The sequence below is a fragment of the Schistocerca piceifrons genome, chromosome 4 (assembly GCF_021461385.2).
Source record: "Schistocerca piceifrons isolate TAMUIC-IGC-003096 chromosome 4, iqSchPice1.1, whole genome shotgun sequence".
Lineage (NCBI taxonomy): Eukaryota > Metazoa > Arthropoda > Insecta > Orthoptera > Acrididae > Schistocerca > Schistocerca piceifrons.
The window spans coordinates 122315633-122341779 of NC_060141.1; the positions used below are offsets into that span (position 1 = coordinate 122315633).

Below are 26147 nucleotides of genomic sequence, written 5' to 3' on the forward strand. Positions count from 1 at the left end.
CATTCCAATCCCGGGAGCGGAAAGACTTACCTTTGGGGGAAAAAAGGACAGGTATACACTCGCACACACGCACATATCCATCCACACATACAGACACAAGCAGACATATTTAAAGTCAAAGAGTTTGGGCAGAGATGTCAGTCGAGGCAGAAGTGTAGAGGCAAAGAAGTTGTTGAAAGACAGGTGAGGTATGAGTGGCGGCAACTTGAAATTAGCGGAGATTGAGGCCTGGCGGATGACGAGAAGAGAGGATATACTGAAGGGCAAGTTCTCATCTCCGGAGTTCGGATAGGTTGGTGTTGGTGGGAAGTATCCAGATAACCCGGACGGTGTAACACTGTGCCAAGATGTGCTGGCTGTGCACCAAGGCATGTTTGGCCACAGGGTGATCCTCATTACCAACAAACACTGTCTGCCTGTGTCCATTCATGCGAATGGACAGTTTGTTGCTGGTCATTCCCACATAGAATGCATCACAGTGTAGGCAGGTCAGTTGGTAAATCACGTGGTAACACAACCACCTAACCTTTATGCACATTGCTGTCTACCAACCCAAGTCCAACATAGCCCAGCTGTAACCAACACCTTTCGCCTTTTTTCATTCCAGATCTCCAGTTACTTTCCGGTTCACCTTTATCTCTCCCCATATATTTTTATTTTCATTTTCATTTCACCTCATGTTACACTTTCCACCTTCTAATACCATGTCACCCTCACAACACCCCCACAACGACCCCATTAAGTTTTATTTACATTCCCTCCGCAAACATGCCTTCGCCCTAGCCAGATTACGCTCCCATATTCTATTTTCTCAGGCTTGTCTGACATTTGGCATCACCCCCAAAGGCCTCACACTTAAAGTTCCCATCTCTGGCTGCAACCCTTCCTTCCATCAGTCCCTATACCAGTTCCAAACTGAACAATCCATTGCCCTCACCCACCTAATCCTTCACCTACACATCAACTCAGCCAATGAACACACCCGTCAACTCCTATCCTTAATAAAAGTCTTCAATCTTTCCTCTCCCACATCCACACTGACTGTTCAGAGCATCCTCCTACAGGCCAACCGTAAATTAGAACAGCATGCCACCCTCCACCTCAAAAAACTATCCAATCTCCTGGTTTCCCACCTCCGGAAAGGCAACTCACTCACCCTTCACAACCTTTCCAGCAAACCTCAACCTCCTCTCATTGCACACAGACCCAGTCTCTCCCATCTACTCAATCTCCCACTTCCAGCTCCACTCCCTCCAAAACCTCAAAATTCCGAGCAACACAATCTGGGACCACAACACCCTAATTCAGTAGTTAACCTTTCCTCCAAACCTCTCTCCCAATCCGAAACCTCTGTCCTATCCAAAGGCCTCACCTTCAGCCCCACTCCCAGATTCAACCAAACAGCCCTCGTCAAAGATTTACTGTCCTACACTCGTACTCTCTGCTGGAAGTATCACTTTGCCACGAAGAAAAATGATCCTAATCCTACTCCTAATGATCCGACTCCTCAAGACACCATCCAAATTGAACCCTGCCTGGAACAGTTCCGTCCTCCGTCACAGCGGGACCCACCTCCTCTTCCTCAAAATCACCCTCTCCAAACCTTCCAGGAATTTCTGACTTCCAGCCTTGCATCTCAATCCTTCTTAAAAAACCTTAATCCTACACCCAACATCACCACTGCTGAAGCCCAGGCTATCAGTGATCTGAAGGCTGACCGATCCATCGTCATTCTTCCGGCGGACGAGGGTTCCACGACCGTGGTACTTGATCGTCGGGAGTATGTGGCTAAGGGACTGCGTCACCTTTCAGACAACACCACATACAAAGTTTGCCAAGGTAACCCCATTCCCGATGTCCAGGCGGAGCTTCAAGGAATCCTTAGAACCTTAGGCCCCCTGCAAAACCTTTCACCTGACTCCATCAACCTCCTGACCCCACCGACACCCCGCACCCCTACCTTCTACCTTCTCCCTAAAATCCACAAACCCAATCATCCCGGCCGCCCCATTGTAGCTGGTTACCAAGCCCCCACAGAACGTATCTCTGCCTACATAGATCAACACCTTCAACCCATTACATGCAGTCTCCCATCCTTCATCAAAGACACCAACCACTTCCTTGAACGCCTGGAATCCTTACCCAATCTGTTACCCCCGGAAACCATCCTTGTAACCATTGATGCCACGTCCTTATACACAAATATTCCGCACGTCCAGAGCCTCGCTGCGATGGAGCATTTCCTTTCACGCCGATCACCTGTCACCCTACCTAAAACCTCTTTCCTCATTACCTTAGCCAGCTTCATCCTGACCCACAACTTCTTCACTTTTGAAGGCCAGACATACCAACAATTAAAAGGAACAGCCATGGGTACCAGGATGGGCCCCTCGTACGCCAACCTATTCATGGGTCGCTTAGAGGAAGCCTTCTTGGTTACCCAAGTCTGCCAACCCAAAGTTTGGTACAGATTTATTGATGACATCTTCATGATCTGGACTCACAGTGAAGAAGAACTCCAGAATTTCCTCTCCAACCTCAACTCCTTTGGTTCCATCAGATTCACCTGGTCCTACTCCAAATGCCATGCCACTTTTTCCTTGACGTTGACCTCCACCTGTCCAATGGCCAACTTCACACGTCCGTCCACATCAAACCCACCAACAAGCAACAGTACCTCCATTATGACAGCTGCCACCCATTCCACATCAAACGGTCCCTTCCCTACAGCCTAGGTCTTCGTGGCAAACGAATCTGCTCCAGTCCGGAATCCCTGAATCATTACACCAACAACCTGAAAACAGCTTTCGCATCCCGCAACTACCCTCCCGACCTGGTACAGAAGCAAATAACCAGAGCCACTTCCTCGTCCCCTCGAACCCAGAATCCCCCACAGAAGAACCACAAAAGTGCCCCACTTGTGACAGGATACTTTCCGGGACTGGACCAGACTCTGAATGTGGCTCTCCAGCAGGGATACGACTTCCTCAAATCCTGCCCTGAAATGAGATCCATCCTTCATGAAATCCTCCCCACTCCGCCAAGAGTGTCTTTCCGCCGTCCACCTAACCTTCGTAACCTGTTAGTCCATCCCTATGAAATCCCAAACCACCTTCCCTACCCTCTGGCTCCTATCCTTGTAACCGCCCCCGATGCAAAACCTGTCCCATGCACCCTCCCACCACCACCTACTCCAGTCCTGTAACCCGGAAGGTGTACGCGAGCAAAGGCAGAGCCACATGTGAAAGCACCCACGTGATTTACCAACTGACCTGCCTACACTGTGATGCATTCTATGTGGGAATGACCAGCAACAAACTGTCCATTCGCATGAATGGACACAGGCAGACAGTGTTTGTTGGTAATGAGGATCACCCTTTGGCCAAACATGCCTTGGTGCACAGCCAGCACATCTTGGCACAGTGTTACACCGTCCGGGTTGTCTGGATACTTCCCACCAACACCACCCTATCCGAACTCCGGAGATGGGAACTTGCCCTTCAGTATATCCTCTCTTCTCGTCATCCGCCAGGCCTCAATCTCCGCTAATTTCAAGTTGCCGCCACTCATACCTCACCTGTCTTTCAACAACTTCTTTGCCTCTACACTTCTGCCTCGACTGACATCTCTGCCCAAACTCTTTGTCTTTAAATATGTCTGCTTGTGTCTGTATGTGTGGATGGATATGTGCGTGTGTGTGAGTGTATACCTGTCCTTTTTTCCCCCAAAGGTAAGTCTTTCCGCTCCCGGGATTGGAATGACTCCTTACCCTCTCCCTTAAAACCCACTTCCTTTCGTCTTCCCCTCTCCTTCCCTCTTTCCTGATGAGGCAACAGTGTGTTGCGAAAGCTTGAATTTTGTGTGTATGTTTGTGTTTGTTTGTGTGCCTATCGACCAGCCAGCGCTTTCGTTCGGTAAGTCACCTCATCTTTGTTTTTATATATAACTACAAACTGATTTAGACACATTTGTGGAACCTTGTGAAAGGTCACTAAGTTTGCCAAAATATTTGTTTACACATTGGACTTGCTCTAAAGCTGCTATAGATGCATTTGTTGCCTCGTCTCAGTGAACTGGACTGATTTGGATTGTTTATAAACCTATCACTACACGTGATCTTGAGGTTATGATTTTCACTTTCACGATTCACACAACTGCATATTTTGCAATTTTTCATATTAGTATTTTCTTTCTTGAGTAATAATAGTTCTGACTTTAGTGTGTTAATTTTGTTTTGCAGTTCTTTAATGACAACATCTTTTGTTTTCTGAGCTACCTAAGCATGAATCATGGCCCATCCTCACAGCTATGGTGGTAAGATGGAGTAAAATAATTCAGAAGAAATGTGTTTCACCAGGTAATCTTCTCTCACTGATCAAATATGTTTTCAGAATTGCAAGTTAGTTTTGGCCAGTGATATAAATAGGTTTTTTTTTATTTATTTGTATTGAACTTATTGGTGTTCTGCTTACCTGTAAATCTGAACTGAAGAGTTTCCATTTTTAATGTATGTTTGATCAACACACTATAATTATGGTAGTAATATTGAATAAGAGGATCCAATGGGAATGTTTATTGTCAAGCTGCTGAATTATAAAATTTGTCTCTGCAATAAAGTATTGTTGAACTTTTTTGAACTAAGAAATGACTTGGGACAAATGTCCTGCACCTTCCTATGGTAGTTTAGTTGTTGCTTTATCCTGAGGCATCCACTGAGATTTAATGTTTAGCATATCTTGTCAGGTCATCAGCAAGTATCACTATTAGTAGTGATGCATAGAAAAACTCAACCGTTGTCAACTGTACCACACATTTTGGGAATAAACATGGGGAAATCAAGAATATTTTCTTTTGCGGCAGATATGCCTTGTGCCAATGAAAATGAGATGGCTGTTTGATGATTATCCTGAATCTCAACCATACAGAAGGCAGGTGTCAGGTAATTGTAATATTACTTTACCTTGTAGTCATGTTCAGTATTTGCTCAGTCATTTAGGGTCTCTGTGACAATCCTGTAATACACTGGTAAAAGTAAGGAAGAGAGGGGATGGACTTTATAAAAACTTTACCAGAATGAACCCACTGTCTCAGCACCACCAAGTTGAAACACACAGAACATGATGTCAGATAAACTGATACCCAGTGTCCTCTTTCACAACAGAAGAAAGTCATTATTCATGATATGAGTCAAGTCAACTAAGCAATTCAAGCAATTGAAAACACAATGAGTATTAATCAACAATTTTACTGCTGAGATTTCAGGAAACGCTTCAAGAAGCTTTAATTACACCACTCTAATTCAGATGATTATGTGACTTGTGATGTGCTGATGGCCAAAAGGAAGGTAAGTGAAGTAAATAACTAGTGTCTATTTTCAAATGCTAACTGGTCCATTTAGAGCAAATGGATTCCATGCCAATACTGACCCATTCTAAAATGTTTTACAGCTAACAGTTGTCCAACAACAGTCTGTGCTTGCATACTGATGACACTGAATAAAGTTTCTTAGATTTGTGTGCAAGAGGGCGGAAACAAGGTTGCATCTAGTCTGTTAAAAGTTATCTTATGATCCAGATTTACTCATATAAAAAAGCTCTGCAAATTTAGTGTGATGACTACACAGGACAGACTAAGAATTGTGTGATTATTATAGTACTTCTTTATTCTATATCAGATAACTACGACAAAGTGATTTATAATGGCTGGATACTTTCATATCTCATGAAATAGTTTTGAAATTATCAGGAAAAGGAAGAAGTTGTGTAAAGCAATGTGCATCCAAAGAAGGAGCAAATATGATACTAGATGCAAAACCTATACAACCATTCAGTGCTGTCACCATTAAGCCTTAAGATTTCCATGATACTGCCCCAATTGCCAATACCTGAATACAATCACTTTAAAGATCAACTCCCTCTCTTCAACCAGATCCAAATGCTATTTTTTCCTTCACAAAAGTACACCTAATATTCAGTGAGCTGGAAGAATGAAATCAGATCAATATTATGAAGAGAGAACATTCCTTGTATGGCTTCCACATCTTGGCCAATAATAAATCTCAAAAGAAACATATTGGTCATATCTGAACTTCTTGATGTAAATTATCATTCATCTTACTGAGGATCAGGCACTTCCTTGAAATCCATTTCCCCCCCCCCCCCCCATGAGTCCCTTATTTTGTTACCATTTTAAACATATAAAGCTCCTTTTTAACATGTTCACAAAAAACTTTTGTTTCTCATAAAAAATCTAGCATATGTGACATTCTTTTCCATGTCAATAACTCAATTGTTTTCTCCTGCAGTTTGCGCTACTGGAACACTCACGTATACTTTACATCTCCCTTCCCCCCACCTTAACTACCCCTCCTACTCATGTATTCATATACGCACATGTAAGATTACATAAGGTTCACACCTTTGCTTTGATTCTTTCATCACAGCTGCAAGATACATCAAGAATCTTCCAAAGGTGCTCCAATCCATTATTCTGACACAAATAATGAATAGCATCTGTCAAACAATTATAAGCTCTTTCAGGCTCATCGAAGAACTCAGAAATCAGATGAAGTTGTTTCCATTCTTCCCCATTATTTATACTTTGCAGTAGTCCTTTCATATGATTTCTAATTCTGAAACATAAAAAGAACAATGAAAAAGTCACTGGAATTTTCAAGTCCAAAAAAAAGTGGTAGTCTACATAAGAGGGATGTATATCAATACTGGAAAATGAATGAGCAAATGGATTATCAGAAGATGTGTTTTACTTACCAAAATATCACATACAATGGAAATGAACTGGTGCCAATGCTATGACACAAGCTATTATTGTACTGCTACAGAACCAATAAAATGTGTGATACTTTCCAGCTTCTATATACTAATGAATAATGTGTGTCACACATCACTGAATGTTGTCCAAAAACAGTGGATCAAAATATATATGGAAGTAACACTGACAGTTTACGTGCTACCATCAGGCAATAGCTTTTCATCAAGAAGCTTGAGAATGTGTCAATGAGATTGTGTAAACTTAACTGGAGACTCATTATTTATAGAGAGTGTAATACGGATATTGTGTACGGTACTTGCAGCTCTCTAAGATTTACTAATGTTCACTTGTGGCTTATTTCCCCATTGATGGTCATACAGTAGCTAACACTGATAACGTGTTCTTAGATCCAAAAAGCCTTAGTAATTTAGATTTAAAGGCAATAGTAAGTAGCTTATTGGATCTTAATCGTCAAATTTTGACAGTTAAATGAGCTGAGTGGTCAAGACAAGATCAATTAAGGAGAAACAGTGTGACAGTACTATAGTCAATGAATTAGCTGAAATGAATATGAAGAACTTTCAGAACAACACAAAGCAGAAATTTGCAAAACAAACAGTAATGAACTTAGTTAGGACATATTCCTTCAACAATGAATTTGTTTTCTCTGATAGAGACAAAGGTAAAATTAAACAGAACTAGCAACAAGGTCGATAGTCAGTGAGGAATGCTGTACTAAAAACATTAAAGCACATTACCATCAGTATGATAAAATCCTTACATCTGCTATCAAAAAACCAAATCTTAAGCAAGCATGATAGGATGTTACTCAAGCTGCTTTATAATTGATCAGTGGTTCATAGGATATTGGCTCTGAGCACTATGGGACTTAACATCTGAGGTCATTAATCCCCTAGAACTTAGAACTACTTTAACCTAACTAACCTAAGGACATCACACACATCCATGCCCGAGGCAGGATTCGAACCTGCAACCGTAGCAGTCACGCAGTCCCAGACTGGAGCGTCTAGAACCGCTCGGCCACCAGCGGCCGGCTCATAGGAAATTGTCTATAATAAACAAAGTTCTTACTAATTACTGTCACGCTAAGTCATAACACTAGAGAAACTAGCAAATAGAAATAATCTATATCAAATGGTCTGTAAACAGGTTCTTGCATATGTAATTCTGAGACTATACGTAACACTGCATCATTGGAATAAATATCAAGAAATTTCATACATTCCTCATCCTGTGTTTATATATATAAATATTTACACCAATGCCATGTAAAATTTTCAAAGGTGAATAAATGAACAGTTACTAACATCCACTAACAAAAACTGAGATATGAACAACACACAGTAATAATCCATTATGGAACTTCCAGTTTAAACACATTTTAAGAACATGGCCTGAAACAGAATACACTTAATGCCATGTAACTTATTAACTTCTCTCATGCTAACTTTCATAGAAAGGGTAGAAAAAATTAAGGTTAAGTGTTCTATCAATCATGAGGCCATTAGAGATACGGCTCGAGCTCAGACTGGAAAAGAGAACTGGCAACATCTTTTCAAAGAAACCATCTTGAAATTTGGCATTAGGGATTCCGGGAAACCACACAAACTCTAAATCTTGGTGACCAGTTGGGGATTTGAAATGTCACCCTCCTAATGCATGTCTAGTGTGCTAATCCATGTGCTACATAGCTTCTGGTTTTCATAAAGGATCTTTGCAGTGGACACCCTGCATTGTCTAACAAGTCAGTTCCTGCAAGAGCTAAACAAGAAAAACTATCCTGTTGATATATTTTGTGATGTTAACATTTTTATTTACCAATTTACATGCCTGTCATATTATAAAAGGTATTGTCATTGTGTACATAATTATACAAATTCTTATACAAATGATTCTACACATGCTTAATATAAATAAATAATAATATATAATATTGCTTATCTTGTACTCATCACGATTGTGTGTGTCACACAGATTACATAGACTAAAAATTAGTTTGTATGGCATTAGCGACAATCTGGTTTCTTGCAGTTACATTTATAATTGAAGATAATCTTTTCTTTATTATATATAAATTAATTTGTGTTAAAGAACGATTTTTATTTCAGCCTTATGTGATGTTATGAAAGTTGTGTCATCACATGCATCACAGATTTGAGTGAGTGAGTGAGTGAGGTCCCAGCACAGATCCTTGTGGGACTCAATATTTTAACTTGAGATGATCAGATTTTTTTAATGGAATTTACATTAACCATTTTGGTTTCTGTTCACGAAATACAATTTCAGTAGAGCTACCTCTATTTCAGTTATTCTGTATCTTTCAAGTTCCTTAATTAAAATGTTATCTGAAACAGTCTCAGATGCCTTGGTTGGATCTACTAGAGTGGTATGGGTGTGATCCCTATTTTCAAAACCTTGTGGTACTAATATACAATTTCTTGAACTGCCTTAAATGTTGATAGTCCACTTCAGAATCCATAGTGGGCATTGTTAAGTAGTTGAGCTATGAACAAAAAAAATCATTTATTGCTCTTTCATTAAAGTTTCAAAAATTTTTAATATTATTGGTAGTATTTCTCTACGAAATGTTCCCTCCCTAAACATCCTCTTGATAAGGTCAGAAAGTGGAATGCATATGGTATCTATTATTTTCTTTAAGATAAAATTGCAGAAACCATGTATATCTTCAGTTCTGGAGTTGCTCAGAGATCCAGTATATCCTTCGGATAGATAGTTCTCTCCCCAAGTATGGGCATGTCATCTGTCAGTTCTGGACCCTGTGCATTGGGAAGGCCATCATTATTGTCATTTAACTCATTTTCATCTGTTATAGCTAACTTCCCAGAATTTATGAAACTATTATTTAGCTCTTCTGCACTTAGAGAAACTTGTAAATTTTCTGTAGTTAGCCCGTTTCTGGTTTAACTATTTCCCAAGCTGCTTCAAATTTGTTACTGCATGGAGAATATAGTTATCAATGCCTTTTTCCTTTGCAGAAATAATATCTTTTCTGTAAAGCTTTTTCAGTTTAGCATGTGAATGTCTCATGATTAGTGCAAGATTTGACACAGTAAATTTTTACCAGAATTAGTAAATTATTTAAGTAAGCATTAACTTTGGCCATGTGTGTGTGTGTGTGTGTGTGTGTGTGTGTGTGTGTGTGTGTGTGTGTGTTATCTTGGAAGAAGGCCTTCTGGCCAAAAGCTTACACGCTTAGCTGTCTTTCTGTCTTGCCTGTCTGCGACTCAACATCCCCCTTATATGATAAGTAGCAATCTATCGTTTTCATAATATTGTCAGTATTGCATTTGGTGCATTTAACGTTCTCACTGCTCTGGGTTCTTTTGGTTAATCATGATCTTTCATTAACCCCTTTAATTTTTGGGATATTCCATCAGTCAGAGAGCATAGATTTAACAGTTTACAACTACATCATCTTTGAAAATGTTTGATATAACATTGTCCTGACAAGCATTCTGCCTGTTAGGCTTATAGTTAAGGCAAGAGAAATTATATAACTTGAAGGTACCCAGCAGAAGTCCACTACCACAATTTTGCATCATCGCATCATTATTATTGTCACCAAATGGTGAGATTTTATGATTCTTATACCTCATGAAGTATATTCACAAATTATATGCTGCACAAAAACTTTGCTAATAGTTCTGGGGTCACGGTATGTAGGTACTACAACAATCTTTCTTTCAGGAAAATAAATGACAGCATTTTCAATTTCATCTTCATGTACTAAAAGCTCGAGAGATATTAACTGTGGGGCTGAGATCACTTTTGATTAATACTGATGGCCCACACTTTTCCATATCTGAACTAAAATAATCAGTTAAAAATTTAAAACCAACAGGAATGTACATTTTGTACCGTGTTTCCTTAACCCAGAGTTCATTAAGGCACAGTGTATCACACTGCAATTTTTCAAAAAATAGTTCAAGTTCATGTACTTTATTTCTCAGATTTTTACAATACAATGTCATAAACACTGAGATGGGTGAAACACCTCCAAATTGGACATATTGTTTAAATTTATCACTTCTTTGGTACCACCTCCAGTCACAATCTATTTCACAGACAGTATCCACATATGCCACTGAATGTATCTACACAAATATATCACTGTACAACATATATTTCAAGAGATATGATGTCATAAACACTGGGATGCTTTAAAAAAAATTCTGCATCCTGCATGAAGTTTTAATACATCTATTCTTTACTACTAAGACCCTCCTACAGTCAAGTCAACTTAAGGAAATCCCAGACACCTGGTATCATTTTTCATAGCTTTCAACAGTGAAGCGTAAACAGCTGTAGGCAAAAACAACAGCCATCCCCAGAGCTACAAAGAGATGGTGCTATAAACACATCTACAAAATTGCATAACAAACACATGAAACAGCTGTGCCCAGCATACAGGAACTGTCTGGCATTATCTCACACTTTATGTTCAGAGTGTTGATTATTTTAATTACTTCCACTCATTTCTGTATTGTAGAATTACTTTAGAGACAATGCAGCTAAAGTAAACAAAGAGTACAATCCTCAAAGGTGGACAGTACGAGTTGACCACTGCATAAAGTAAATAACTGAATATCTTGCAGAGACATCTTCAAAGATTTTTAAATTCTCACATTCACTTCTCACATCATTTACTTAGTGACATTTGTCATTAACAAGAAACAACATTTTCAGTCATATTAAGATTTCTGCAATCTCTATATAGGGCATAAAATATTATTTTCACATAGATTACAGTTTTGTTTTGTAAAGTGAAACTGTTCAACATATTTCATAAATCAGAAAATTTAGAATTCCCATAATTTCAAGTGGAAACCACCTTACTCAATTTTCCTAAGATTTTCTCGGTTATGTGAAAGATTGGAGGACCCATTAGCTGAATGTCGAGGAGCAGCGTTTCTTGAAAAAGAGAGCTCTATTGTTATCAGAAACTAGAACTGTTGTCCTATGATCAATATCTACAAAGCGTTTCCAGAAGAATATAAATATATTGGGAGGTATTAGTAAAGACTAATTTGAATGAACCATTTCATATAACACTGGTTCAATTCAATTGGATGTATATCTGTAACCAATCAAAACTGAATTGAACCAGTGTTTTATGAAATGTTTCATTCAAATTAGTCTGCACTAATACCTCCCAATATATTTATATTCTTCTGGAAACAGTCTTTAGATATTGATCATAGGACAACAGTTCTAGTTTCTGATAACAACAGAGCACTCTTTTCAAGAAACACCGCTATCTGACATTCAGCTAATGGGACCTCCAATCCTTAATCGAGAAAATCTTAGGAAAACTGAGTAAGGAGGTTTCCACTTGAAATTATAATTCTAAATTTTGTTCCTGTAACCCCCTGTCCTCCAGCTTCACTAGTCCCTGTCCTCAATCTACCTATCCCCTTCCCTGCTCCCACTGTAGCACTTCATATGCCTTCTATTCTGACCCCACTAGTCTTTCCCCTTTCTCTACATCTTTCCCCCTCCCAGCACAGCCACCCAACTCTGCACTAGCACCCATATCCAGTCCCCACCACATCCTTGCATTCTCTCACAAGCAGCACACCATCTACCCCCACTCCCTACCATGCTATCCCTCCTCTCCTATCCCACAACTACTCCTTACCCCCACCACTTGCCCCAGATTGCTGCTCACATGGGATGTAGGGCTAAAGCATTCAGAAACAGTGGCCACATCTGTGTGAGTTGTGCTTGTGTGAATGTGTCTGAGTTTTCTATTTCTGAAGAAAGCATTTCGGCTGAAAGCTTAAGTTTTTAGCAGTCTTTAGTGCTTAGTAGGTTGTTAGCTGGGTTAAAATGAGCGAGTTGCTTTTGACCGAAATAAAGTCTCATATCTATGCTGTGCCTATTGTTGCAATTGGGAGCTGGGAACACACAAACCATGACCTGAATGGGAGAAGGTAGGAAAGATTAGCTGATCTCATTGGAGAAAGCATAAGGGGGCACACAAGCACCCAAGACAAAAAGCCCTGTGATTACTGGAAACAAAGGGGGTACATATTTTAGAACAGTGTCAGGATACAGACAGACAGTATTGAAAGAAATCAGAGCAGAACAGGACCATAATATATGTAACAGTAACCAGAAAAGTAAAATTAATTTGTTTCTTCAGAACATTAGAGTGTTGAAAAATAAGATAGATGACCTTTTTGTATGCCTAGAAGATGTGGAAAAATCTTGAGTGATAGATATTCTGTTATCAGGGGAAAGAAAAGTGGTGTTCTAAAGATTGGAGCATGGAATGTCAGATCCCTTAATTGGGCAGGTGGGTTGCAAAAATTAAAAAGGGAAATCGATAGGTTAAAGTTAGATATAGTGGGAAGTAGTGAAATTTGGTGGCAAGAGGGACAAGATTTCTGGTCAGGGGAATACAGTGTTATAAACACAAAATCAAATAGGGATAATGAAAGAGTAGGTTTAATAATGAATAAGAAATTAGGAGTGCGGATAAGCTACTACAAACAGCACAGTGAACACATCACTGCAGCCAAGATAGACATGGAGCCCATGCCTACCACAGTAGTACAAGTTTATATGAGAACTAGCTCCAGAGATGAAGAGATTGAAGAAATGTATGATGCAATAAAAGAAATTATTCAGGTAGATAAGGGGGACGAAAATTTAATAGTCATGGGGGACTGGAATTTGCTAGTAGTAAAAGGAAGAGAAGGAAAAATAGTAGGTGAATATGGATTGGGGTAAGGAATGAAAGAGGAAGCTGCATGATAGAATTTCGCACAGAGCATGACCCAATCATAGCTAACACTTCATTTAAGAATCATGAAAGAAGGTTGTATATGTGGAAGAGGCCTGGAGACACTCTAAGATTTCAGATAGATTACATAATGGTAAGATAGAGGTTTAGGAACCAGGTTCTGAATTGTAAGACATTTCCAGGGGCAGATGTGAATTCTGACCAAAATTTATTGGTTATGAACAACAGATTAAAGTTGAAGAAACTGCAAAAAGATAGGATTTTAAGGAGATGGGACCTGGCTAAACTGAAAGAACCAGAGGTTTCCAGAGGTTTTAGAGAATTTCAGAGAGAGCATTAGGGAACAACTAAGAAATACAGGTGAAAGAAACAGTGTGGAAGAAGAATGGGTAGCTTTGAGAAATGGAATAGTGAAGGCAGTGGAGGATCAAGTAGATAAAAAGACAAGAGCTAGTAGAAATCCTTGGGTAACAGAAGAAATATTGAATTTAATTGATGAAAATATAAAAATGCAGTAATTGAAGCAGACAGAAAGGAATACAAACGTCCCAAAAATGAGATCGACAGGAAGTACAAAATGGCTAAGCAGGGATGGCTATGGGACAAATGTAAGGATGTAGAGGCATATATCACAAGGGATAAGACAGACACTGCCTACAGGAAAATGAAGAAACCTTTGGAGAAAAGAGAACCACTTGTATGAATATCAAGAGCTCAGATGGAAAACCAATTCCAAACAGAGAAAGGAAGGCAGAAAGGTGGAAGAAACAGAGGATCTATACAAGGGTGATGTACTTGAGGGCAATATTATTGAAATGGAAGAGGATGTAGATGAAGATGAAATGGGAGATATGATAATGCTTGAAGAGTTTGACAGAGCACTGAAAGACCTAATTCGAAACAAGGCCCCAGGAGTAGACCACATTCCATAAGAACTACTGATAGCCTTGGGAAAGCCAGCCACAACAAAACTCTACCATCTGGTGAGAAAGATGTACAAGAGAGGCGAAATACCCTCAGACTTCAAGAAGAAAATGATAATTCCAATCAGAAAGATGGCAGGTGTTGACAGGTGTTAAATTACTGGACTACCTGTTTAGTAAGTCATAGTTGCAAAATATTAACACAAATTCTGTACTGGCGAATGGAAAAACTGGTAGAAGCCAACCTCGGGGAAGATCAGTTTGGATTCTGTAGAAATGTTGGAACACGCAAGGCAATACTGACCCTGCGACTTATCATAGAGGATAGATTAGGGAAAGGCAAATCTACATTTCTAGCATTTGTACACTTAGAGAAAGCTTTTGACAATGTTGACTGGAATACTCTCTTTCAAATTCTAAAGGTGGCAGGGGTAAAATACAGGGAGCGAAAGGCTATTTACAATTTGTGCAGAAACCAGATGGCAGTTATAAGAGTCGAGGGGCATGAAAGGGAAGCAGTGGTTGGGAAGGGAGTGAGACAGGGTTGTAGCCTCTCCCCGTTGCTATTCAATCTGTATATTGAGCAAGCAGTAAAGGAAACAAAAGAAAAGTTTGGAGTAGGTATTAAAATCTATGGAGAAGAAATAAAAACTTTGAGGTTCGCCGATGACATTGTAATTCTGCCAGAGACAGCAAAGGACCTGGAAGAGCAGCTGAACGGAATGAACAGTGTCTTGAAAGGAGCACATAAAATGAACATCAACAAAATCAAAATTTAGTCTGGCTATGGCAAGGAAAGCATTTCTGAAGAAGAGAAATTTGTTAACACCGAGTATAGATTTAAGTGTCAGGAAGTCTTTTCTGAAAGTATTTTTACAGAGTGTAGCCATGCATGGAAGTGAAACATTGACGATAAACATTTAGACAAGAGGAATAACAGATGCTTTCAAAATGTAGTGCTACAAAAGAATGCTGAAGATTAGATGAGAAGGTACTGAACAGAATTGGGAAGAAGAGGAATTTGTGGCCCAATTTGACTAAAAGAAGGGATCAATTGGTAGGACATGTTCTGAGTAATCAAGGGATCACAAATTTAGTACTGGAGGGCAGCGTGGAGGGTAAAAATAATAGAGGGAGACCCAGAGATGAATACACTAACCAGATTCAGAAGAATATAGGTTGCAGTAGGTACTGGGAGATGATGAAGGCTGCGCAGGAAGAGTAGCATGGAGGGCTGCATCAAACCAGTCTCTGGACTGAAGACTGCAACAACAATGGATGTTCTGCATCTCTCAGAACATCAAGTAAGCCTAGGGATGGAGAAATTATACTTCAGGGCATCATTTTTGTGTAAGTTAGCATAGAAAAAGTAGAAATTGCAACATACACAGTTAATGAAACAGCTTTTGTGTAGATCACAACCTAGAAGCATGCACTTGTGAGTTATTACTGCAGAATATTTCTCTGATTATTGTAACAGTCTACAGGGCCCCTCTAAGAAACTTTCAGCTATTTTTGAGAAATCTAGATGAATTATTGAGCTACCTGTCAGACAAGGTGAAACTCTAAAAGATTGACAACATTTTTATAGAGAGTGCTCAGGCTTGAACAATTAATGTGTAACCCATTTTTAATGTGCAATCTGGATGACACTTCAAAGAAACTGCCGGATGTCCATCTCAGGATATCTTCAGTTCTATCTCCCATATCATGGGAATGGGCTGACGCTGCCACCTGGACACAAGCAGGTGGTGTACGAAGAAAAGCTACGAGTAAGCAAACATCGAAGTTTGAACACACAGTAGCACGACAGAAGACTACGCAAGAACCACCTAAGCATACTGTCATCAACCTTACAGGAAGAATGATCAATGACGCAGCAATGTTGGTGCTCGAGAAAGGAGTCAACTTCGCCCCGACCCCAACATCGCTACCAATTGTGAACATTGTAAGCAGGATGGAACAGGCCACCTACACTCTGCCAGCCAATGAAGCAGAAGAAATACGTCATGAAACGTGCTGTATGCTCACCAGGGTCGCACCACTGAAACAGAACATCACGAAGGAGGAGAGAGTGGTCACCTGCGAGTTATGCAGCGATCCTGAGTTGGTGGTCTTGCCTGCTGACAAAGGCAATGCTACAGTACTGCTCCTGCACTCAGAAAATAAGAGAAAAATTTATGAAGTTCTCGATGACGCAGTGTACAGAAGGATAGAAGGAGACCTGACAAGTTGCCTTCAAAGAACCAGTGATTTTCTTTGCAGTACCTTTGATGGAAAAACTGTCAAGAAACTTCGACCACAAGCGGCTGCACTGCCATGACTGTATGGGCTACCAAACGTCCACAAGGATGGGACACCTATGCATCCAATATTCAGCAACACAGGAGCAGCAACTTATGAACTGGCCCAACACCTGACGGGTCTCCTTAGTTCATTTGTGGAAAAACGCAAACACCACATCTGCAATTCAATCCACTTTGTGCAACATATACAAGAACTTTGGCTCCAGGATAGCGACTTGTTAGTGAGCTTCGACGTAGTGTCCCTCTTCACTAGGGTACCATTGAAAGACTCCATGGATCTGGTAAGGAACAAATTCAACAACGACTTAACAAGGCTCTTCGAGCTCATGCTCACCTCAACATAGTTCCTGTTCGACAGAAATTATTATGAACAAGCAGATGGCGTCGCCCTGGGATGCCCACTTTCACTGGTTGTAGCCAACTTTTTTTTATGGAGAATTTTGAGGAAAAGGCACTAGAACAAGCCAAACAAAAACCAACTTGTTTCTTCCGCTATGTGGATGACATGTTCATTGTTTGGTCACATGGACAGGACAGCTAAAATGAATTTCTCGAACACCTCAACTTGCTGCACCCCAACACGCAGTTCATGATGGAGGTGGAGCAGGGTGGTGCCCTACCATTTCTTGACATCCTGGTGAAACAGAAACCTGACGGCAAGCTGGGACACAGTGTATACAGAAAACCAACACACACCGATTTGTACCTAAATGCCTTCAGTTGCCACCACAACTCCCAGCGTGAAGGCGTTTTGCGCACACTTGTTCAAAGGGCACGATTGATCTGTGATCAGGAGAGCCTTCCAGCAGAACTGCAGCACCTCGAGACAACATTTCGGAAAAATGGGTACAACCAGAAGTAAATAAAACACACACTCAGACAGACTGTGCCAAGAGAACAAGAAGAAGAAACAGAAGAACACAAGTCATTGGCGTGCATTCCGTTTGTCAGAAATACCTCAAGAAAAATTGGTAGAATCCTGGGGAAACACAATGTAAAATGTGTATTCCAGCTCCCTGCAAAAACCTTGACTCTACTGGGTTCAGTGGAAGATGACCTAGGCCTTCGAAAACCAGGCATTTATAAAATTCCCTGTCAGTGCGGAAAATCACACATTGGAGAGACAGTCCACACTATTGAAGAGAGGTGCCATGAACACAAGCACCATATTGAATTATGCCAGGCCACTAAATCAGCTGTGGCTGACCATTGTATTAAGACTGGCCATACGATGGACTGTGAAAAAACAAAAACACTCTGTCAATCCTCCTCCTCCTGGGACTGTGCTATTAAAGAGGCCATTAAAATCTGACTACAGGATGATCTAATTAGTAAAGACAGTGGCCTTCAACTTAGTCAGGCTTGGAACCCTGCACTCAGCCTGGAGAGAAAGATGTGGTCCCACAGATTGAGGGCCGCCCCCAACGGCGGCAGCAGGGAGACTTTAGACCCCAGTTCAGATTCAGGCACCGCTTCCCTCACCACCTGCAGTAGGCGCCGCACCGGCCTCACCGAAGATACCAAGAGAGGAATGGTGGAGGGGATAAAGGCTTATATATATAGGGCGCCCAGAGGAACAGCACAGCATTTGTCAGGGACCACCTGAAGATGGCAGCGTGTACGTCTGCTGAAATACTGTGGAGAAATTACGATGCTACCCAGTCAGATACCCGAGAACTGTTCATTTTTAATGTGATAGTGAAGATACAATGTTTCAGAATAAGTTTAAAGAGTTGGTATGAAAAGAGGTACACAATTAACTGCTAATGTCAAATTCAATTTATTGCATAGTAAATTTGTGCCAATATTTGAAAATTGCTCTCCTAAAAGTTGCCCAGAAGATGATTTTTGAAAAATTAAGCTATGGATAACTAAGAGAATTAAAATCTCATGTAAAAGGGGAAATTTATATGATGAAAAGTGCAAGTCTAGATCCGACATTACTCACATACTACAAAAAATACTGTACTGTTTTAAGAAAAGTTCTTCCAATAGGTGCGCAAGATGTATGAGACAGATGAAATACCCTCAGACTTCATAAATAATGTAATAATTCCAATTCCAAAGAAAGCAGGTGCTGACGGGTATGATTATCACCAAACTATCAGTTCAATAACTTGCAGTTGCAAATTCCTAACATGGATTCTTTACATAAGAATGGAAAGATTAGTAGAAACTGACCTCAGGGAAGATCAGTTTGGATTCTGGAGAAATGTAAGAATACATGAGGTAATACTGACACTACGACACATTAGAAGGTAGTTTAGGAAAGGCAAACCTGTGTCTGTATCATTTGCAGACTTACAGAAAGCTTTTGATAATGTTGACTGGAATACTCTCTTTGAAATTATGTATGTAGCAAGGGTAAAATACATGGAGCAAATAGGTTATTTGCAACCTGTACAGAAACCAGATGGCAGTTATAAGAGTTGAGGTGCACGAAAGGGAAGCAGTGGTTGAGAATGGAGTGAGACAGGGTTGTATCCCATTCCCGATGTTTTTCCATTATGTAAACTGAGCAAGAGATAAAGGAAACTGAAGAAAAATTTGGAATAGGAATTAAAGTTCAGGGAGAAGAAATGAAAATTATGAAGTTGCTGATGACATTGTAATTCAGTCAGATACAGCAAAGGGCAAAGAAGAGCAGCTGAACAGAACGAATAGTGTCTTAAAAGGTGGATGTAAGATGATCATCAACAAAAGCAAAATGAGGATAATGGAATGTAGTAAAATTAAGTCAGGTGATGCTGAGGGTATTAGATCAGGAAATAAGACACTTAAGTGAGTTAAATGAGTTTTGCTATTTGGAGAGTAAAGTAATTGATGACGGTCAAAGTAGAGAGCATATAAAATGTAGACTGGAAATGGCAAGGAAAGTGTTTCCGAAAAAGAAAAATTTATTAACATCAAATATAGATTTAAGCATTACAAAGTCTTTCTGAAAGTATTTGTATAGAGTGTAGCCATGTATGGAAGTGAAACATGGATGATGAACTGTTTAGACAAGAAGGGAATAGAAGCTTTTGAAATGTAGTGCTATAGAAGAATGCTGAAGATTAGGTGGTAGATCATGTAACAAATGAGGAGTTACTGAATGGAACTCTTGAGAAAAGAAATTAGTGGCATGGTGGCAGGGATTGGTTGATATGACACATTCTGAGATATCAAGTGATCACCAATTTAGTATTGGAGGGAAATTTGGGGGCAAAAGTTTTAGTGGGAGACCTAGAGGTGAATACAGTGAGCAGTGTAAGAATGTTGTAATTTGTAGTAGTCATTCAGAGATGAAAAGGCTTGTGCAAGATAGAGTAGCATGGACAGCTGCATCAAACCAGTCTTCGGACTGGAGATCACAACAACACCACCACCACCACCACCACCACCACCACATGTTCAACATTATTTGACTTACTCCATCCATAAGGACCATTTCATTTGGGATCTGTGGAATGTAAATTAGCATAATGTTTATCCTTTGTACACATGCACAGTGTATTCTTGTTCTCTTACATGTTATATACCTTTGGGGTCTGCTTGCTGTAGACCAGTTGGAATGAAAAGTACACGAAATGTAATCTTTCCACAATTTATTGCTTTCTGGTAGGTGGGAACTGCTTGAATAACTTAAGAGTATTTAATTCTGCTGTGAATGCTAGACAAGGAGGTGAAGTATACATGAAAATTAGTTTTGGGTTTTGTATTCGTACATCACAGTTCAGCTATCATTAATGAATCACATGTACTGAAAGTGCATGTAATGCCTAATACAAGGGAAATGTGAGCACTCACCTAGCCCGTAAATAAGTTGGCACAGAATAGTGACATGCAAGTAACAATGGCAGTACCACATATTTGTTTGTAAATTGTGGGTCAGGATGTGTTTGGTTAAGAGGGTTATGAAAGAGGTTGGGGGGGGGGGGGTTGGTACCAGGACAATGTTGTGAAAGGTAGTGCTCCATGGTCACAAAGCCATGTGCATTGCGATGTTGGTGTGCAGGAACGTCACATTCACAGTGACCTACAGGAAGTCTGGTGGTAACAGGACAGGAACTGTGGAGAGGCAGTGAACAAAGTAAGCAGTGTCTTGAATGTAGGATGGGAGGTAAAGACAGTCATTTAGTGGTGTCGGTCAACAAAGGCAGATGTTCTTTCTGTCAAAGCGTTGCACCCAGCCACAATGGGACAATCAGTAGGGAGACCTGTGAGGTTGGATTTGTGGAATCTGGGGAACAGGTAATAGGTAGGAGTGCATGAGATTGCTGGTGTGAGGATAGAGATGAATTCAGGTGTCAGGTTGTGGGATGGACCTAAGGGCTGAGAAGCTGCTCAAGGTCATATTCGATTGTTGGGATGGGATCATGGTCAAAAGGTAAGAATGTAACAGTTCCATGGTCCTTAATAAGGCTTCTGGAAGATGTACTGTTATCTATTTCACACAATATTCTTACTGTTCAATTTTTCTGAATAAGTACATAATTTACTTCAGACACACTGCCTCAGCAGACAATTCTATAAGATGACAAGCAGTGAAAATATACAACACCCTCGTCTGTACACTCCCAGAATGTGAGATGATGTAGCTGTGCCCTCTTGTAATGTTTCGTGGTTCCTGGCTGGACGAGGAGAGAGTGATGTAAGTGGGTAGCTGGTTTCCTCTCTCTAGACACGAAATGCACACATGGTTAAAATACACTTTATTACAAGAACCAATTGAGTACTTAACTTCGATGATTTCCAATCTGAAATTCTGTAATTAACAGCAATCGAAAACATGTACTAATTCTTGAATCTTGTCCATATCCATATCACAACTATATACAATAGCTAACATTCCCTCACAGCTAGCTAAAGTGCAAAACTGATTCCCAGGCAATGTATTGAAGTATGAAGGTTGAGAGATTCAGCAACTGAGACAGCTTGGTCAGTGGCAGCGGCCTGTATGCACGCTGCCCAGGGGGCATTATCAGGGTGTAGCCTGGGGGGCATGTCTTGGTCTTCTCTCTCTCTCTCTCTCTCTCTCTCTCCATCTCTCTCTCTCTCTCTCCATCTCTCTCTCTCTCTCTCTCCATCTCTCTCTCTCTCTCTCCATCTCTCTCTCTCACACACACACACACACACACACACACACACACACACACACTCTGGTGTCAATACAGGGGTACAGAAGAGGTATGGGTCAGAGACAGCAAGGCAAGGATAGGGGAAGATGGGGAAAGGATTGTATAGGTGTGCTGCCATGTGTGAGGGTAGAGTTGGAGCAGGGAAATGGTTCCTGTTGGGTCAGTACATGTACTGATAAGGGTTTCAAGGTCCTCCACCAACAGACAGGATATTGGCATAGCTATCAGTGACTCACCTGTGTTTACCCTTTAATAGGGAATGCTCACAGCTGGATGGCTCACTGTGATGTTAACGTGTGAAACAAGCAAGCAACCATCCCATGAGATGCACTTTTACTTCCTACAGCTAACTGAGAGTTTGAAAGGGGTCAAACTGTGGCATTGCGAATGATGAAATAGTTCTTTCAGAGAAATGCCACACAAGTTGGAAGTGCTGAGTCAGCTGTACAATGATGCTGGTAACAGTGGTCACGTGAATGTTCTCACAACTGTAGATGAGATTCTGGATGTCCACGCAGCACAGACACCTGCCAGGATCATTGTAAGGGTAGCATTATACAGCTACCACAGCACAGTGTTGTGAAATGGTTATTAGCAGTCGGACTACAGGCACACACACCTACAGCCCATCTTCCACTCATTCAGTTCTTGCACCAGGAAGGTAATGTGTTGTTCCAACATGATGATGCTGCCCCACACACTGCCTCTGAAACTCTATATGCTCTGCAAGATGTTCAGCAGCTTCCCTGGCCAGAAAGATCTCTGGACTTGTCTCCAGTGAACGTGTGGGATGTGATGGAATGAGAGTGACTCGTGCAACTCATCAACCAACAACTGTTGCAGAACTACTTGAACATCTTGAGCAGGCACAGCATAACATAACCCACAACAGTATTTGCCATCTGTATGATCGACTGGGTGCCAGTGTTAGCACCTGCACTGTCTCCTGTTGAGACTACATCACATACTAATTTGAGTGTTTCTGCATGGGTTGATACCGAGTACCTCAGAACTGCTTGTGCTATTGATCCATAAATGTAATCATTTCATGTTCTTGATATGCACAGTTGCAGCAATAAATCTTGATGAATTGGAAACATTTTTAAGGACATACTAATTTTCTTTCTGCAGTGTATATTTGCGCAGTACAATAATGCTGACAAACACTATTTAGGAACATATATTTTACTATAGTTAATGTGTTCCTGGCAATTTACAAAGAGATACTACACAAAGGGACATAACACAGAACATCTAGTATGTCATTGGTATTGAGTCTTGTACCATAGCGATCAAGGGAGAGGATGCTGTTTGTCGCTGGTACCCTCTTTCCACAACACTACTGCACACATGTATGAACAGGGTTCTTTTTGTACATAAACAGAAGCTACTTAACATTAAGAGTCCATGTGCTGTGGTATAAGCTCTTCACTAATAGTCTATGTTGGCCTCACTGCTGGTGAAGTACAAGTCCCGCTATGCGATGACACGTGCTGACTGAGTGCGAGTTGGTACATCAGTGGCTTGGCAACTGTGCTAGTGACAGACTGAGACAGACTAGATGGTTGGTTGGTTTAAAGGCGGGAGAAGGGACCAAACTACAAGGTCATCAGAGTCTTGTTCCTAATAAAACAATGCCACAAGTGTGAGAATAAAATGGACAAAATATATAACACAAAAGAGAAAGAAAGGAAAAGCCAGAGACAGACTAGAAAGCTAATAACTGAGATTGACGGTCAGTGGTGGTGATCTAAACACTTGCTGTCAAGAGGGCATTAGCAGCTTGTTGCTGAAAGTGTCTCTTGGCCTCCCTCCTGAGAGACATGCTTGATCCAGTGCCAACTATCGGTCTTCTCGCTACGTCTTTGCCGACAGGTGTGCTGGTCACAGCTTATACCACCACTACACAATCTCAAAGCACTGGAACTTCATGTTGTTAAATCATACAGTTTTACCAATTTCTTGAACTTGTCTTCACTTAAGAGGTTTGTTCAATGAATCAGAAAGTATTTACCGCGTACACAAGTCTCATCATCTTTATCTAGAAACATCTTAAGTATTTATCATATGTGACGAACATCATAAATTCATGTCCTTTGTTGCTGGAGTTTCGTGGATCTCATTATCCATTTTACTTTCAATAAACATATCTGATTGTTCCTGAAAAATTTTTTCAGGTCCTTTAGTTTCTAAGTTTACTGGTACCTTGACATGTTCTTGGACATCATCTTCAGGATTAATATGTACACATACTTTTTCACCATTTGTTTCATTGTCACCACATTCAAAAATCCTACATCTCTGCTAGTTATAACCTCTTTCTTTTTAGGAATTATGAATATGTAACCTATGGAATCTTTGCAGTATTGAATAAAAATATGTTTTACAGATTTGCAGTCTCATCTTCTAAGTTGTTTGGGAACCTGTACCATGGCCTTACATACAAAAATTCTTAGATGATCTAGATCAGGTTTTTTTTTTCAGTACAAACTTCATGGAGTCTTGCTTGTTGCAGCTTTAGTGATATAATGCAATTGGTACTGCTTCTGCCAAGTAACATTTTGGTTATCCTGTATCCTTTAGCATGCTCCTTGCTTTCTCTACAATTGTTCTGTTGGCCCATTCTGTTAATCCATTTTGAGCAGAACTATGGCAAATTGTAGTTTGATATTTGATTCCAAATTCATTCAGTAGCTGTCTAAACTGTTTATTGACACATTTGGTACCATTGTTTGAACTGATCTGAGAACTTATATTTTCTTCCTAGTCTATCTTTCACCTATAGTGTGAAAATCATCAAATATTTCACTCACTTTGTACTTGGTTCCATGGAAATAAACTTGGGCATACCTTGATAAATTATCAATCAAGGTAAGAAAATAACAACTACCTCCTATAGATTCCTTTTCCATAGGCCCACAAAGATCTGCGTGTATCAGACAAACACTCAGATTTTTTTACTTGTTTTAAAATGTAATCTGGCTTTGCTATACAAATTTCACAATATTGTTACAACTATTACAATCCTTTGAGCACAGTTGTCAGACCTTTTAATAAGATCATGCTTATCCTATTAAGATTATGGAGTCTTTGATGCCATAAAAAAACTTTTTGCAGAACTTGATTGTTTCCCACTTTAAGAACATCTAATTTATAAACACCCCTTGTTTTACTTGCTGTGCCATTCTGATTATTTACTTCCGTGCCATTTAAATAAGAAATTGACTTGTTGCCCTTATTCACCATTTCACAACTGAAAGCAATTTTGTAGTGATATTCTTCACATAATGTACATTATGTGCTATAATATCTTGTGATTCTCCTTTAACATTTAAATTAAAGTTTATCTTTCCTATCAGTTCACAATGTAATTAAGAACCATTCAATGTTGAAACACCAATGTGTGTTCTAGGGGAAACAGCATATAAAACTGGTAAGTCTTTTGTAATATGCATAGATGCCCCAGAATCCAGGAACCAGTCTTTATTCTTGCCTTGAGTTTTATTATAAGAATAATATGCAGTAAGTGCTTGTCTTCATTTCTGAATCTTTTGAAAACTGACTTTCTTCCTTGTGTACTTTTTTTGTGTAGCTTGATGCAAAATGTCTCATTCTTTGGCATTTATAATACTGAACAAACTACTACTTTTTGTAATTTGAATACAAAGCTGCTTCCTTTTTGTTGACAAGATATTCTAGAACATTCTTAACATCTTGTAATATATTGACTTTTATGCTTTCACCTGTAATTGGTATCCCCGAACTCTCTATGTCCATTATCATGGGGAAGTACTTATCACTTAGTACTGCTAGTAGTAACAAGGTATCAATCCATTCTTCAGCAACATTGAATTCAGTATGTCTTATACTATTCAAAGTAAGACGATTTTGTTTATGGATGCTTCAAAATTTTTACATTTGCCTAAATATGTGGTGATAATCTCTCTTAGTAAACATGCTTTCCTAAGTAAATATCTTCAAAAGCTCTTCTTAGATTGTCTCATACTTCCTTTGCTGTGCTGGCCTTTTATTATACGTAATTTATGGGATTGACTAGAAGTTTCCCCCCCATGATCCACGGACCTTGCCGTTGGTGGGGAGGCTTGCGTGCCTCAGCGATACAGATAGCCGTACCGTAGGTGCAACCACAACGGAGGGGTATCTGTTGAGAGGCCAGACAAACGTGTGGTTCCTGAAGAGGGGCAGCAGCCTTTTCAGTAGTTGCAAGGGCAACAGT

General features: G+C 40.0%; 1 protein-coding gene across 1 annotated transcript in view; it reads right to left on the minus strand.

Moving 5' to 3' along the window:
• The window catches only part of LOC124795649, a 286381-nt gene that overhangs the window by 58947 nt on the left and 201287 nt on the right, over window positions 1-26147 (minus strand). The window contains exon 11 of the mRNA XM_047259722.1: window positions 6418-6631. Within this exon, the coding sequence (XP_047115678.1) occupies window positions 6418-6631 (214 nt within the window). The remainder of the gene's footprint in view (window positions 1-6417; window positions 6632-26147) is intronic.